General features: G+C 43.5%; 1 protein-coding gene across 1 annotated transcript; it reads left to right on the forward strand.

Moving 5' to 3' along the window:
• Nucleotides 1-219: 219 nt before the first annotated feature.
• Nucleotides 220-2,990, forward strand: Fzd1 (frizzled class receptor 1). The gene has a single exon (XM_052173167.1). The coding sequence runs from the start codon at nucleotides 632-634 to the stop codon at nucleotides 2,558-2,560; it is 1,929 nt and encodes a 642-aa protein (XP_052029127.1). The 5' UTR covers nucleotides 220-631; the 3' UTR covers nucleotides 2,561-2,990.
• The last annotated feature ends 14,851 nt before the right edge of the window (nucleotides 2,991-17,841 follow it).

Here is a 17,841-nt window from a genome sequence, read left to right on the forward strand (position 1 = left end):
CTTCCTCCACCTCCTCTGGTCGGCTGAGGGCTCCAGTGTGGGCTCAGAGGGAATGGGCTCCCTTTGCGCTGTGAAGCGGGTGCTGCGATTGGGCGACGGTCCCTGAGCCGCCCGCTCCGCGTCGGTTTCAAGGCTCCTCCCTCCCGGTGAAAGACAGACTGCGGGGCGCCTAGAAACCGGTTGGAGGGCGCGCGAGGGAGAGGAGAGGCTGCTAGTTGAGGGATTGACACAAATGGTCAGGCGGCGGAGGAGGAGGAGGCGGAGGCGCCGGGGGGACCCAGGGCGGCTAGGCTGCCGAGAGTTGGGCGCTCCTCTGCCCGGCTGCGGCCACTAGCGCGGCGCCGCGGGACAGGAACCACAGCCCGCCGCGGGCCAGGGAAGAGGGACGCGACCCCGGCGCGCCTGGACCACTCGTGCTCTCCACGCCGCCGGCGCTTCATGAACCGCAAGTTTCCGCGGCGGCGGCGGCGGCTGCGGGACGCGGAGCAGAATCCGGGGGAGCGGGCAGAGCGCGGCCGCAGCCCGACGGAGGGCATCGGCAACCAGATCTCCCCGAACACAGTGGGAGCCAACACCCGCCGCGCCGCTGCCCGCCCCAGCCGATCGGCGCCGAGGAGGGAGCCGAAAAAGTATGGCTGAGGAGGCGGCGCCTAGCGAGTCTCGGGCCGCCGGCCGGCCGAGCTTGGAACTTTGTGCGGGAGCACTCCCCGGCCGGCGGGAGGAGGTGGGGCACGGGGACACGGCCAGCCCCCGCCGCCACCGAGCTGATCCCCGGAGCTGGGTTAGCGGGCTGCTGCTGCTGCTTTGGCTGCTGGAGGCTCCTCTGCTTTTGGGGGTCCGAGCGCAGGCGGCGGGCCAGGTATCCGGGCCGGGCCAGCAAGCCCCGCTGCCGCCCCAGCCACAGCAGAGCGGGCAGCAGTACAACGGCGAACGGGGCATCTCCATCCCGGACCACGGCTACTGCCAGCCCATCTCCATCCCGTTGTGTACGGACATCGCGTACAACCAGACCATCATGCCCAACCTGCTGGGTCACACGAATCAGGAGGACGCCGGCTTGGAGGTGCACCAGTTCTACCCGCTGGTGAAGGTGCAGTGCTCCGCCGAGCTCAAGTTCTTCTTGTGCTCCATGTACGCGCCTGTGTGCACCGTACTGGAGCAGGCGCTGCCGCCCTGCCGCTCCCTGTGCGAGCGCGCACGCCAGGGCTGCGAGGCGCTAATGAACAAGTTCGGCTTCCAGTGGCCAGACACGCTCAAGTGCGAGAAGTTCCCAGTGCACGGCGCAGGAGAGCTGTGCGTGGGTCAGAACACGTCCGACAAAGGTACCCCAACTCCCTCCTTGCTGCCGGAGTTCTGGACCAGCAATCCGCAGCACGGCGGCGGCGGTTACCGCGGCGGCTACCCGGGGGGTGCCGGGACGGTGGAGCGGGGAAAGTTCTCCTGCCCACGCGCCCTCAGGGTGCCCTCCTACCTCAACTACCACTTTCTGGGGGAGAAGGACTGCGGAGCGCCCTGCGAACCCACCAAGGTATACGGGCTCATGTACTTCGGGCCGGAGGAGCTACGCTTCTCGCGCACCTGGATAGGCATCTGGTCCGTGCTGTGCTGCGCCTCCACGCTCTTCACGGTGCTCACGTACCTAGTGGACATGCGGCGCTTCAGCTACCCGGAACGGCCCATCATTTTCCTCTCCGGCTGTTACACGGCGGTGGCGGTGGCCTACATCGCCGGCTTTCTGCTGGAGGACCGGGTGGTGTGTAACGACAAGTTTGCAGAGGACGGGGCGCGCACAGTGGCGCAGGGCACTAAGAAGGAGGGCTGCACCATCCTCTTTATGATGCTCTACTTCTTTAGCATGGCCAGCTCCATCTGGTGGGTGATCCTGTCCCTCACCTGGTTCCTGGCGGCCGGCATGAAGTGGGGCCACGAAGCCATCGAGGCCAACTCACAGTATTTTCACCTAGCCGCCTGGGCTGTGCCGGCCATCAAAACTATAACCATTTTGGCGCTGGGCCAGGTGGATGGCGACGTACTGAGCGGAGTGTGTTTTGTGGGGCTCAACAACGTGGACGCCCTGCGTGGCTTTGTGCTGGCACCGCTCTTCGTGTATCTGTTCATCGGCACCTCTTTCCTGCTGGCTGGTTTCGTGTCCCTCTTCCGCATCCGCACCATCATGAAGCACGACGGCACTAAGACAGAGAAGCTGGAAAAGCTCATGGTGCGCATCGGAGTCTTCAGTGTGCTCTACACCGTGCCGGCCACCATCGTCATCGCCTGCTATTTCTATGAGCAGGCCTTTCGGGACCAGTGGGAGCGCAGCTGGGTGGCCCAGAGCTGCAAGAGTTATGCCATCCCTTGCCCTCACCTCCAGGGAGGTGGGGGTGTCCCACCACACCCGCCCATGAGCCCCGACTTTACAGTCTTCATGATCAAGTATCTCATGACGCTGATCGTGGGCATCACATCGGGCTTCTGGATCTGGTCCGGCAAGACCCTGAATTCCTGGAGGAAATTCTACACGAGGCTTACCAACAGCAAACAGGGAGAGACTACCGTCTGAAACCCAGACTCTTACCTTCTCCCCCTCTTTTTTTGGCCAGATCCTAGCCATCACCTGAGAGCTGGCCCCAAGGAATTCCTGCCAAGCCTGGCCGCTCCAGGCTTCCTCGCCAGAAACGGACTTTTGCAGGTTCATTTTCCAACAAACAGCATAGGTCCTGCAAAAGCTTCCTGGGGTAAAGGAACTGGAGGGCCCAACTGATAGAGGTGTGTGTGCGTGTGTGTGTGTGTGTGTGTGTGTGTGTGTGTGTGTGATCTCTCTAGCCCTCGCTCTGATACCAGGACTGTTCACTTTTATGATTGTAAATAGCCTGTGTAAGATTTTTTTGTACGTATATTTGTATTTAAAGACTATGAAACACGAAGTTTTTTTTTTTTCTTTTTTTAAAATGTTTAATTATTTAGAGCGATTTTAAGCATTTGGAGCTTTTCTCACTTGCCCTTTTCTGCAGACTGCAGAAGGGATAAAACAGAGCACACTTGCTAAGTGCTTTGCCCTGTGCCCTCATCCTTGTCAAGGGAGCACTGGCCCGTCTCTCCAGGGGTCATTTCCTTCAGTGTCTCCCGCCCCTTCCCTTCCTTGCTTGCAGTGGGAAATGTTAAGGTAGATGCAGAACTCCAGAAAGTTCCCAGATCCCGAGGTGGGCCCCGCCCATTCCAGTTCCTCCCCTTTTCAGCTGTAGAGTGGGGAGGGCTGTCCCTGTGACTTCCCGATGCTGCTTATTTGAGATCCACCTTCCAACTTCATTAGAAGCCCCGGCATGCGCTCTTCCAGTTGACCCAGCCTCCCTCTACCCTGGTGTCCCGCACCCAGTTTCTTCCTCCTTGCACCTAAGTTGGTCAGAGAGAGAACAGTAACCAATCCCAAACTTTGGAAAGTCTGACTTTTTATGAATGAGCTCATTTTTACTCTCTGGTATCGGGAACCTGCTCTGGGTCTGGTCGTCATCATGGCAAGAGCAGCAAGCTTTGTGGGTTGGGAGAGGCTAAAGAGAGAGGTTATAAAATGTTCGTTCTGATTGCATTCTGATGTCTGGCAACCTGCTTTCTTCACCCTCTGTGGTGCTACCTGCTTCTAGATCTTACCCTTCTATGAAATGCAGACCTCGAGGTCGCTGGGGAAGTTTGGTGAAGGAATTGGTCTACCTTCCTTAACAGGATAGTAGAATATACACAGAATATGGAAACCCAAGGAGATTTCAGTGGAGTGGAGTTCCTCCCAGTGAAACGCTGTTTTCTGGTTTTAACCAGACTGCAATTAGACGGATGTCAACCTTCACAATCTAAAAGTTGTACACTATCAACACAGTATGCTCACTCCTTAGCAGCACATTCTGAGGGAGGAACAGTCACACCCCCACGGAAAGCCTGGCTGGACTTCCGGCGACAGGCGGTGGACTGATGGATGGGTGAGAGAAACAGCCTAGGCGTGCGTGCTGAAGGGGACGTGTGTCCATTCCTACTGCATCCTGTCTCGTGTGCCCCTGTTTGGATTCACAGCAGTGTGTCAAATGTAAATCTCTCAAAGCCATTTAAAATGCTCACTTTAGTTCTCGATGAAGAAGAGGAGAAAAGCGATCCTCCTGATTGTAGTGTTTAAACTTTAAGAGTTTATCACAAATGCCGGTACATACATAAGACCTAAATTTATCTATGTCTGTCATACCCTAAAATGACATTGGTTTTTGGATTTGGTATGCATTATTATTATTATTAATTATTATTATTATTATTCTCACCACCATGAGATCATCTATATTTATAGAGGAATAGAAGTTTATATATATAAAATGCCATATTTTTAATTTCGCAAATAAAAAAAAATGAAAGTTTTGTACGAAATTCCATTGTTTTTGTGCCTGAAAAATAACCGTCCTATCTGAACTGCCTTTACATTTTACAATGCCTCACAACCAGTTGACAATATACAAACCTAAAGATTCAATGGAAAAATCTGCCCTTCCGAAGAGCAACCAGTCTGCCTTCTGAATGGCATTTGTAAAGTCCCATGCCAAAGCTGCTTTCACGGCAGCAGAATATAGACGGCTTCAGTCTTTTAATCAAACAATATTATTATTAAAGTATCACTCTAATTTTTAACACCAAGGCTTTTTTTTTTCTCTCAAGGGATACATTTACATGACTTTTAAGGAGGTTTATCTTTCAGTTGGGTGCCTTTGTGATGTTCTATGAGGTATTGTCTTGTCTTTTCCATTACCGTGCACATTCCAGAAACCATAAACAATCAGTGCATGGTCACTGACTCTGTTTACAACCATCTTAAGACAGCAGTAGGCTGTGCGAGTCTTTGTTGTTGTTGTTGTTTACTTCCGAAGATTCCATTTTCGTATTGTTCAGAGAACCTTTCACAGAAGAATTTCCTACTTGACCTCAGAATTTATATGCATGTAGGTACATATACCTGTACACATCCATGTGACTATATATACATTAAAATAGAAATAACAATTTACATTTTATAATATGGGAATAATATGAGAAATATAACCCTACTAGAAAACTTCAAATATCTGGAGATTTAAAATATTTGTATTATGTTTTTCATTACTTTCTAAAATAAAAGGACAAAGGGCTAAAGAGAATCCATTAATACACCAGGGTGACTTTAATGGCTGTCAGGAAATTGTGTTGTAAGTCTTAACTCATTTTAAGATATTAAACATTTTAATGAAAAATACACATTTAAAGTAAGCTTGTTTGTTACATTAATGGCATTTGAGAAGCTTTTATATAGAGATACTCATGAAAAAAAAAACTAATTCTTTAGCCAAATTAGAACCTGTCTCAATAGGTAATTATGTAACTTGTGGGAGAATTTAAAACAATTAATTTCTGTTTCAGGAATAAATGTAAACCAAACAAACAAACAAACAAAAAAAACAAACCAGTCTTCTTGTGGCTGTCCTTAAAGTAATGCAGATGTGAATCTGACACAGGAAGGTTTTATATTCTCTCTTTATTATAATGCCACTCCAACAGTATTTTAAGTCATTGCCGGGCTTTGTTTTCAGAAAGCACTTTAAAGTATGTGAGATACATAAAACCAGGAGGGTTTTTTGTTTGATTTGGTTTGGCTCTGCTTCGTTCAGTATTGATGGCAAAATAAAACTTACCTGGAAAACCGTAAAGCCACTGATGATATGATCCCATTAGGATGCTGTTTCCATGACAAACCCTATTTTCAGATGGCTTGACTTGCCTGGATTTTTTTTTTCTTCTTTTTAGCCAGCTTTCTGTTTCTCTCCCTGACAGAGCAGTCGATTTAGCTTTCACAGTAAATATTAAGGTAGCATGAACACCTTCTGATGTTCATATATTTTTTTCACCTAGATTTTGTGGAGACAAAGAATTGTGTTTTGCATCCCAGAGGCAGGCAGTACCAAGCATATGTAAAAGAACCAGAGGGGATGTTTCAGCTGCTCTGCAATGGTCCCTTGTTAGCCTGAGTTTAGAGCCCTGGTCCTTTTGTCTCTCCTATGAGCCCTGAAGCCTTCTGCCATACATACATTATTATTAAAGACCCAGCATTTAACTAGGAAGCCAGGGTGGTAGAACATTGCATACCCTTGATACATTTCCGATGATGATTTTCTATATAACTGGAGTCCAAGGAATTAGAATGGAATATGGTCACTACACATGTCTACATGTGGACACTAGTAATATTGTCCCCTGGATATTTCTTAACACAACAATCACAAAGTTCTTGACCTGTGGAAGCACAAACAATGCATGATTTGTGTTGCAATTTGACACTTGGGTAACAAAAAATAAATTTGCTGTGTTACCTACGCTTAAAGCCTTTGCATTTACAATAATGTCTTAGAAAGCACTGCCAAACAAGTGTCAGTAAACCCCCCAAAGGGAAAACCAGTATCTGAGCTTCATTGTGGTTCAAAGTTCCTTTAAGATTTATGATTGGGAATTGATCATTTCTGCACCCTCAGACCCCGTTTTTGTTAACAGATGTGTCAAACTATAGCAATTTTTGTGACAAGTTTGTTTAGGACCTGGCAATTAAGGCATAATCTCTTTAGATTAATTTCCCTTGAGTTTATCACGGTGGGAAGCAACTTTATGCCACTGTAGAGTCAAGTTGCCCTGTAATAATTCCTTTGGGGAATTCTGTTTATAGATCCTTATGGGACCTTAATAATGGGTTAAATGGAGGATTTCTCCCAGAAATCTTTCTCATGCGATATATTCAAGTATTATCTATAGCCATGTGAACATACAGTGTTTTGTGTATCATAATTAGTTTTAGATTCTAAAGTTCCTTGAAAAAAGAAATAAGGTGCCACTTCCAATAGAAATTAATTTCTTTAAGATTTCATGTTCTAAAGGGGTACAGTCAAGAGACGGAATTCAAGTAATATTGAGTTTTCTCCAGTTAAGACTGGGATACTAATTCAAAGGAATATGGAATATTCAAATAGAATTTATTTGCATATTTTATACACACGACTTTAAAAGGTGAAATTGACACTTGAAAATAATAAGTTTTAATATTTATAATATACACATTTCATGTAACTATCCCAAGAAATTTCATCTGCAGTGTAGACTTTCAAAACATGTTTGTAGCAATGCAATGATTAAGATCAAAAGAACTATTGGCATTGCTTTGAGATAGTTCTTTGTGGCCTGGATTCTTTTCTTCCCTAAAAAAAAAAAAAAAAAAACCCACACTAAGTATCCCTCTAATTTGTAGAGATCTCCATGTTTCAGATCTCAGTACCTGTTTGAATTAAATATGCTGGGGAATTACTGCAGCATCCTCCATATACAAAGTGTGGCTGTCACTACTTTTCAAGGTGACAGCATGTCCTTGCCCACACGCAGTGCTCTGAGACACACTGTGCATTTGTCCTTGGAAATGCTTGTCCTTTCAACCATAGCTGCAGTACCCAGAGCCATGCAGTCTGGCTGATGCCCTTTCACAGAACAACTCAAGTGTTAGGATTTTTTTTTTTTTTGTCTGTAGAAGCAGATTTAAGCTGAGGCATGGGGGTACATACCTACAGTCCCAGCACTTAGAAGGCAATATTATGAGTATTATGAATTCCAGATCATTCTGGGTTACATAGTGAGACACCGCCCCCCCAACTAAATAAATAATTAAATTGCAGATTTAGAGACTATTCTTGACCTTATATTTTCAACTCCTGACAAATATTTTTAAATGTTAATTTTAATAAGTACCTCATCAAAAACTTGCAGTTTTTCCAATAAGGTATCAATCAGCCATTCAAGTTTCTTCAGGACAGAGAAGTTGAAGTAGTAAAATAAAGAGAGTTCTGAACAAGCGGGTAGAGTGGGAACTCTGTCGTGGACTAAACAGCACTCCCATAAAATAAAGTAGCAATGTAGGTGCTGGGTAAATGCAAGCAAAACACAATGACAACATAGAATAAAAATAACTTCTTATATTTTCTTAAAAGATCATATATCCGTCACTACACTCAAGGCATACCACTGTGGCTGTAGTGTTCTTGCCGATGAACTTGGGCCTTTGTGACATCTCTTCACAGTAAGTGCCAGTCGGCAAAAGCTGAGCAGATGGTAGAGCCGTGGTGGAGCAAACCACGAGAAACTCTGGACAATGAAGAAGCAGGCATGGATACCGGCATCTAACCAGACTCTGAACCTTGTTCTTGCTGTCCATGAGATCTGTTTAAATATCTAGTTTTTAGAAAGAAATCTCATATATGTTTCCTTGGAGATTTTTGTTTTGTTTTGTTTTGTTTTGTCTTCAGCCATTGCCTCTCCTTTAGGAAGGAATCCTGTAGCGACAGAAGGAATGCAGGAAGCCTGCGAGTCTTTTGTGATTTTCCTAGCTCCCCAGCCTCTGATTTACCAACACTCCTGTGTCCTGAGCCTACCTGGGCATGTTTCCAGTTTTGAAATTTTCCAAACTCTGTTTCAGTTGAGGTGGGTGGGACGGATCCACCTGCCTCATTATTTGAGCGGAGCTGAACACTACTTATAAGGAAGAAGAGGTCTTTGAGAAGGCTGATGAGGGACATCATCCTGGTTCCAGGAGAGCTAGAGATAGTGTGGGGCTGGGGAGCTGAGAAATAGGTTCCGGTTCCACATGTGGCAAGTCTACAGGTCTGAGCATGTTCACAGTGTGGTAAGTGTGCTCAAGAGCATGTCTAGTTGTTCATGGGTGATTTTGGCTAGATCTGAGAAGCAACTTGTGGATGGTCATGTCCTGAAGACAAGCAGCTGTAACATTTAGCATTGGAGGAGGGTAGAAAAGGGAGATTGCAAAATCAATGTCAACAATGCTTTGCTTGAGCTGGTCCTCCTGGTGGGAGTGAAATGGAAACATCACTGAATTAGGGGCATGATCCTCTATTGGAAATATGACCTTCCTCCTCCTCGTCTTCCTCCTCCTCGTCTTCCTCTTCTTCCTCCTCCCCTTCCTCCTCTTCCTCCTCCTTCTCTTCTTCATCTTCCCTTTCTTCTTCCTTCTTTTCCTCACTCAAAGCAATTGAATTTCAAGATAATAAAAAACAATAGAAAGGATGTTGTCTTGAAAAGAATGTTGGATTTGTATGACTGGGTTTGTATGCCAACAAGCTCTTAGCCTCAGATCCATTTGTCTAAAATGTTACTAATAGGATTTTTTTCTAACTCACATAGCTGATGAGGAGATCACAAAGTAAAGTATATTTTATGATACTTTGAGTACTGGAGTCATTACAACCTTGGAATTCTCCTCCACTGTGCCTTTTCCTTTCTATTTTCTTCACCCCATTCTGCCATTCTTCCCCCTCCCCCCACATACCTTTCCTCCTTTTATCTCCTTTCCTTCCAACTTCCTTTCTCTTTTCTCTCCCTCCTCCTATGGCCTGCTGTTATCTCACTGATGGAAACTGAAAAGGCATGATGGAACTTAAGAACACGTATTTGTTTTCACGTCCTTTTCCTTTTCTAAGCTAAGCATGTTTCCCAAGACTTGATCATACAAAGATTAAGTTAATGGACAATCTTGAAGTTAAGTGGCACAAGCGCATCATATCAATCAACCAGAGAAATTGCTCTTAAAATAAACAGGCATTTCCGCACACTTATACAGGCTTTGGGATACAGTATTTCAACACAATTTCTATATGGCTGCTGACAATTATGACCTAATTGGAAGGTTGTACACTATGGCAACATAGTGACAACTCTTCGGGCCACTCTAAGTCACAATCGGGATGAGAACTATTTAAAATATAGCTCTCTATTCAACTGATTAGTAGTTGAAAAATTTCAAGGGCTCTCTGCTTGTCCTATATTGACAAATGGAACTCATTCAATGACAGTTACAGAAAGTGCTCCTTTGATGCTTCTGAAGTATACTGAGCCCATGAGGTGAAGCAGACCTGAGGGTTTATATGAAGAAGACATGGTGATTTTTTTTTAGTTTTATTTTTTTCGTAGAGAAAGGGCAGCTAGGCATCGGAGTACTTGGTCACCTCCAGGGTCTCCATTATTATTTCTCTATTGCTGTGTATCAATTCACTCTAAATTTGAAAATGCCTAAATTGATCATGTCACACCTGTATACATTAGAAGAATGAAATGGTGTCCCGTGAGCTAAAAATCAAGGTGTGTGTTGTCCTATTTCTTCTTGGATAATCTAAGGAAGAATTCATTTCATTTTCTAGTTTCTAGGGCCTACTTCAATGGCTCACAGCAATACTCATCTCTCTGGGTTCTCTGCATGTCCAGGAAATAGGTCAAAAGAAAATGGTAATGAGCTAATGTCAATTGTCTTCTCTCTTGGTGACCCCACTGTTTTGGTGTAGCTGTAGATACTATTCTTCAAAATTCATGTCTTCAAAAATACATCTGTCAGGTGTCCGAGGTTTTGCCCTTTTCTCCAGGGCTGAGTGTGAAGGATAGTTGATATATTTCATCTCATCTCTCATTAACCCAATACGGACTTCCAGCAATGACTCCAGATTTTAAATCTATATGAAATTTGCATCTTTTTCATAAAGGGAAGTTGTTCTCCTACTTAGACATTTTGTCAATGTCTAAGAACTCAAATGGCCTGGATTGAAATGTGATACAATTTCAGGTAATAAAATCACCTGCCCTAGTTAAAAGTGTTACATTGACATTTTTGGAGGGGGAATTTTTTGGCCCTACAAACCCATCCTTAAAATAGCCTCTAAAATATAATTTTGGACCTATCAACATAAAACTTTTTCCTATCTAGACTGCTGTGGCCAGCAGAATAGTTTCCCTTCCTACGCATATTTAAATCAGTCTGAAAAAACAAAATCAGTCAGCAGCTATTTAAGAAGAAGGACCTCCAATGTTCTTATTCGTCCCCAGATACACATTCTTTTCAAAGCTGAATTTGAAAGGATTACAGAGACATAGCAACCTCTCTAGTAATGACCCTTAAGTTAACAAGGACGAAGTTACTGCTGGTCTTTATCTTCTTTGTAGATTCCCCCTTCCCTGCCCAGTGTCTTGTGTTAGGTATTATCCAGGGACAGACTAGAGGGACAGACCAGAGAGGGTGCCTAAATGACTTCCTGATGATGAGTTTTGAGTAGCTTGAGTAGAACCAGCTTCAGGTATAGAGGATGCTTGGAGATCTGGATAAAACAAGCTATGATGGACCTCCCTCTAATGCTAATAAAGATGAAGCCAGATGAAGGTCAAACTAAGGAGTGTTCACCAGAGACACTGATGGGGTCATCAGAAATTCTTATAGCTGGGCGTGTATAAAATATACACGAAAGATTCATTAACTATGAGAATTTCTAGCCTTGTTTGATTGTGTTGGCCAGGAAATGGGATTAAGATTTTTGAGTTGTTCTGCAAAACAGGAATAAAACAAACTTCAAGACAAATCCTTGCAATGCCTCCCACTTGCAAACCAGGTCCCATAACACTCTTGAGTCAGAACCATAAGGGCTCCTGCTCAGAACACTGGGAAAGGGGAGTAGTGTCCTTGGTACACCATCTTTGCCTCCTTGTCTCTGCAAGATTAATTCAGAAAAGGCCAGGCTCTGAGTTGACTAACTCCTCTCCACTATTCTGTGTACTTTCCGTGCACCTAAAATTCTTTTAACTTTATTTGTTCTTAAGAGGACTGCTTAGTTCTACAGGTCAAGGTTAGCTTAGTATTCTTTCTTGAATTTAAAGACCTCCAGAATCGAATCAGTCTAACATATCACCAGACAGAAATTGAAAGGATGCTGATGTTGGAAGTGCTTCCAGCTCTGGGCAGCAGGTGTGGGTGGGAGGAGAGTGCTGAGGAGAGAAACAGAGGGCTCCTGGCCTCCCTTGAGGTGGGGCTGCCTTGGGTAGAGAGAGCACACATGAAGACTTCCCAGGAAGCTCAGCTTCCAAGTCTTTTAGTGCATTTGTTTTGTTTAGCTTTTAAACACAGCAGGACTTCTTAGAAAGACTTTCCTTCCCAGGGAATTCACTAATCAAGATACTAGTCTATTTATTTACATAAACAAATCCTTATGAAAAAGCAATTCATTCATTAACTAAGAAATATGATCATTTACACTGTTGTGCCTGGAACTTCAAAGCGCTTCTGCTGTTGCCCACATCAATTAATCCAGGTAAGTGAGAACTGTGAGTGAGACAGACCAGGATACATCCCAGCTGACTGCAGGAGATAAAAAAAAAAAAAATCAAATCCAGGCCTAAGATAGTTAAACTCATGTTGTGTTAAGCATCTTAAGGATGCTAATTCTTGGTGGGAATCTCAGCAGAAAGGGAAAGACCATTGGATCTTTTCAGAATACAGTTTTTCTTTATAGAAGTAGATTCTTTGTATTTTGAGATTTTTCTGAAAGAAATACCTCCTTTGGCCATATTAGGGTGCATAATACTGATCTAGCTAGATAATATGGAAAGTGATCTTGACTGTTGAAAAATGTTAAAATGTTTGTGTGAACATTATTTGCATATTACTTACAGAAGTGAACCAACAATATGTAACCCAGGAATCCTAGGTAAAGATGGATGGTGAATTTCAAAGATAAGAACTTACTAATAGTAGTACAATGTTTATAATTACTTTTACATAGTCTTAATAAATAATACATAGGACAGTTCAGTTACCTATTAGATTGTCTCTTAGCAGCTATTTCTAGTATATATTTCTGCTATACTTCTGAGTAACAAACTGCTAATTTCCAGGTTGCTAAACACATTTTTAAAAAATGAAATTTGCAATAATAGTTGCAACAGAAAGCATCTGAATTAAGTAGAGATGACTGAAGCAATAACTTAGTAAAATTCTTAGCAGGAAAATACCTTCTCTCTGTCCTCTGTACATCCACCTGATCAATTAATTCTCTCCGTTTATTTTTATTATGATGATTTTTATCGATGTGTATCAATCTTAATGAGTTATAATTCATATTCCACAAAAGTCAGGCTTTTAAATATTAAGATTATGTGTACTTTAGTATTTCCTCAAGTTACACAACTTCCACAACTTCCTAATCCCAGACAATTTTATTACACAAAGCAGAAGCCGTGGTCAATTAAGAAAGACTTCTACTTCTTTGGTCTCCAGACCCTAACAAGGATTAATTTACTTTCTGTCAATAGGGATGTGTCTGGTCTGGGTATCTCCTTCAGGCCTGTCCAACCTTCATTCACTGGGAAATGGGTCACACCAGAGATTGTTTTAAGTAAATTTATGATTTTGTGTTAGGTCACATTGTGCTGCCTGTGGGCCACAGCAGGGTAGATGCCCCTGCAAGGGGACCACAGGCATATATAACTTTTATGTGTCCCTTCATTTAGAATAATGTTTGCTAGGTCCGTGTGGTGTTCCATTTTATGACTAAATGACATTCCATTGTGGAAATGCTACGGTTTGCTTCTTGTTCATCAGTTTATGTTTACTGAACTGTCACTCAGAGCTATTGTTAATCATGTTGTTATGAACAACAACACTTAAATTTTTGTGGACACATGATCTTGATTCTTTTACATATATTCTTAGAGTGATGTTGGGCCACATAGTGACTCTGCTAAATTGACTAGCCGTTGACATTTCTGACAACATATGATGCCTCTGTTTCCTCCATAGTGAGGCAAACACGTGTCACTGTTCCTCTTTTGACTGCATGTGAGATGTGTTTCTCACATGCATTTGCTTAGTTTCACTATTTTGAGTTTGTTTTCTAGTGGATAGGGAGGGAAGCTCACTGTGACCTTTACACCTCGTGGGTAAACTGAGAGAGGAAGACAGGTGTGGAGCAGAAAGCACAGTGAGCAAAGCACTTACCTTGTTGGCAGGAATACCCAAGTCTGAACCCACAGAACACATGTAAAGCTCTCCACAGAAGTAGGAGAGCCAGAGGGTCTGGATATTCAGGGGTGAAGGAATGGAGACCCCCCTCCTCAATTAATGTACCAGGAGAGGTTGTTGTCCTCTGACCTTCCTACCATTGGTATAGCATGTGTAGAGCTGTACTAAATGCACATGAATAGACACAAACATATACACACATGCACACACATATACATGCACACACACACATATACATGTGACAGGATTTTCCTGGTCCAATCACACTAAATATTAGTGCAGCAGGAGACCTGTGATTGGACAGGGAAAAGGGAGGCAGAGAGAAGAATTGTAGAGACAGAGGTGTCAAAGGAGAGGAAGAAAAGCCAAGATGGAGGCAGACAGACAGGAAGAAGAACCTGAACTAGCACGGCTTTAAATAGCCACAGGTGGTTATGATATCATAAAGGCTAGAATACTTGGGATAATTTGTCCAATCTAGGTGAGCAGCTTTTATCATTATCAATTGGTTCTGAAATTATTGTATTGGCATCTTGTGAATTGAGAATTTATTGATACATAAATCTGATTGGTTAATTCTAAGCTTCAAGAGTTTTGATTTACTTGGTTACTGGAATGTGGGACCGACAATTAAAGGGGTTTATGGCTGAGAAGGAACTAGCAGAGGCAGAGCTGGGAACACAGTGAGTGGTCGTGGGGGCTAGCAGGGCAGGATAGCGCTGGGGCAGAGAGTTGTGGTGGCTGACCACAGGGTGGACAGTCGCAGTGTGGGGCTGGTGTGGCAGCAAAAGGAACTCAGGAGCTCCGGCCAGCAGGAGAGTAGCCCAGCAGAGTGTTGCAGGTGGTACCTCAGGAACTTGGGGGTCTTTTTTAATATTTCCTACAATACGCACACACATCCAGGAAAGTGGTTTTAGAATAAGATTAAAAGCGTATTTATGTCTATGCTAGTCTGTTAGTAGAAAGGTTGTATATTGCTTATCAAAATGGATAATTCTACATAAATGTGAGAAATATAGGAGTGTGGGGGAAGAAACACGGGTCAGACAGCTTAGTGGGTTAAATTTTTGTTATCGAATTTCCAACACTACAAAACGACCCAATGAAAAATGCACAGTGTATACAAATTTAGCAACAATCAGAGCCCCTTTACTGATTATCATAAGGTCTTTATTCTCTGCATGATCCTGCTAACGGGATCAAGGGGATCTCAAGTCCTGAAGCACCTCTTTCCACACCTCTTTCCAGACAACAGCCTCCTAGTTCTTAGCATGCCCAGTCTTCAGAGTTTTCCGTTTGGCAGCAGTACACCTGTTTAAAGCACATATAAAGTTGTGTACCTCAAAGCTAAGCTTTCACTCATTCTGTGACAAATATCAGAGGACTCCCCATTTCCAGGAGACTTTAGGCTAACCGGGCTAGTCCCGGACTGGCTCTCTAGCCCTGACCTCCTCTCAGTCCCTGATGGCAGCCTGGCTTCAGTGCTCATTTTACCTTGCAAAGCTTTGTCTATGCTCTTCTATCTCTTTCTCCTTTTTACTAGTAAGAATTTGGGAGCTCTGTTCTTCAAGGTCAAACTCAGATGGCATCATTTTGGTAGGCCCTTAATACCCTCAACAGAATCAAATGTTCCTTTCTGTGTTACTGCTGTTTGTAGGATGTATGATAGTGACTTATGTGCATCTGTCCTCCCCAATGACTGTGATTGGCAAGAGTACTGTCCTCATTGTTGCAATGTCGTCAGTGGCCAGCACAAAACGACCGCCTAAAAACATAGATGCATGTCCTGACTGCTCAGGACTTCTGTAAGCACCTGTGAGTTTGCCGTATCTCTAAAAGTGAAGACCAGAATGGAAAAAACAAAACAAAACATTTGCCACATCCTAAATATATCTCCCTGCTCTGGAATAATATTTTATGAATATCATCTCATTCTGAGCAGCTTTTCTTCACAGACAGGTTCACTAGAGCACCCAGGAAAAACCGGAACAGTGTGTGATTTCTTCCTAACAAGGGGCTGGCTGCCTGACCAGGCTTCCCTCTGCTCTCACTTCCTCATTTAAATGCAAACCTTCTTATGCATCCCAGAAAAGATGACTTCACCTCTGCAAACTAAAATGGTAAATCTCATTTGAAATTCTGTCCTCTCTCACAGCCGCTCTGTCTTCCAGCTTTGTACCATCTGTTTTGGGGAGGATAAGGTGAAATGCACGCAGATGCCCTTTGTTCTCTCTCTGGTGCTAAGGAAACAACCAGGGCAAATAATCATGGGGGTGGGAGTTCTATTGTTCTTCTAATTCAAGATTCTAAAATGCCACATTCCTTTTCCCAAACATCACCAAATCTTCCAAAGATGCTTGAAAATTCTACACAGATAGCTTCCAGAAAAATGTGGCATGGTTTATGTTTCTCCTGCCTGATACCCTCCCACCCCACTGCCATGAAGCTGCTATGTGTCCATGATATTCGCTCCTCTGGTATCCTGTCCCTTCTCTGTCACAGATCACTGTCCCATTTGGTACTTAGACACTGTGTGATCATGTCGTAATGGTCTCTCTCTTTTCACATCCTTCAATTTCTGTGTCACTCATATCTTAACAGTCCAGTGCATTGTCTAGTTGGAGGTGAATCCATGTTAGCACAATTGCCCAATGTCCACAGATACTCTAGCTTCTTGTATGGCCCAACAGCCAAAATGAGAAACCCCTGATATCCCAGAGGGGGAAAGGACATTATTTCAAGGAAAGGCAAGACAACGCAAATTATGTCTCAGATAGGATTATTATTTCCATTGCAATTAAATAATGACTGACAGCAAGAACTTAAATCTCTCAAAATGTATAATAATCTGTCACTGAAGAAAATATCAATCAAATCATTCCAGGTTGTTATTGTTGTTCTTGTCTACTTCCTGGGCTGCCAAGCTGAATCGGTTGGGAGTATCACAGACATTCTTCCAGCTGTTTCTTTCCTGAAACACTAAAAGGGCCTTATTAAAAGCCACTCAAACCCGAAGGGGGTCCACAGCAGGAAGCTTAAGGCGAACATTATGGTGAGAATCCAGTATAATGTGGTTTCTTAAAACTCCACCATGCAAGGTATTCCCATGGTATAAATGTTCCTAATTAGCAGACTTTCGGTTCCCTCGTACAAAATACTGCCGTGAAATTTAAGGCTGCTTAAAATTATCTTAACTCATCCCATTTGGCAAGATAAGCCCGGGTCTTAGGGGCTGAGGGGTTCTCTGCAGGACTGCAGGCAGGTTTAGGGACTCCCTCTTATCCCTGAGAGATTTTGTGTTGACCTGACACCAAATCTCATATCTGACTGTACTATCTGGATGCTATAGCCAATGCCTGGTTTATTAGCAAGGCAGAACATTGAAAGAACTGGAAATGCATCAAAATTGAAGGTTTTCTGCTTAGTGAACATTCACACACAACAGCTCTAAGGAAAATTAGGTTTTCTATTAGCAGAACCTAAAGAGTCAAAAATGCCCTTCCTGTTGACTCCCTCCCTACTGGTAAAGTCGTGGGAGCCATAAAAAGGTATTTCTATTGCCTGACTCAGTTCCACATTTAAAAGAATCATGATGTCTGTATTTCTGCTCTGCCAAGAAGTTAATAATAGGAAGGCTGTCTGATAAATCCTAAACTTAAGAGTTAGAGGTTCCTATGACATGATGTTGATCCTGGGCTGTCACAGGTCATGTTCTCTAGAAACTGACAGTTGGAAGGAGAAAGCTGAAAAGAAAGTTTCTTTCTTCTTTTCCTCTACCATCCTAAAGATAAATTTAATAACCAGATGAATTAAGAATAATTAACATGAATCATCACCATAGAGTGATTAAAAAAAACAAAAACAAAACAAAACACCAACAGAAAAAAAATCCCACACACAAAGACTGAAAAGCTGTCAAGAAAATGTGGATCAGAGTCAAGAAAAAAGGAGGCAAAAGGTAA

The sequence above is a fragment of the Apodemus sylvaticus genome, chromosome 2 (genome assembly GCF_947179515.1).
Source record: "Apodemus sylvaticus chromosome 2, mApoSyl1.1, whole genome shotgun sequence".
Lineage (NCBI taxonomy): Eukaryota > Metazoa > Chordata > Mammalia > Rodentia > Muridae > Apodemus > Apodemus sylvaticus.

Bases quoted from the DNA above. Each gene is read 5' to 3' on its own strand.
- Fzd1 (XM_052173167.1), top strand. From the start codon at position 632: ATGGCTGAGGAGGCGGCGCCTAGCGAGTCTCGGGCCGCCGGCCGGCCG.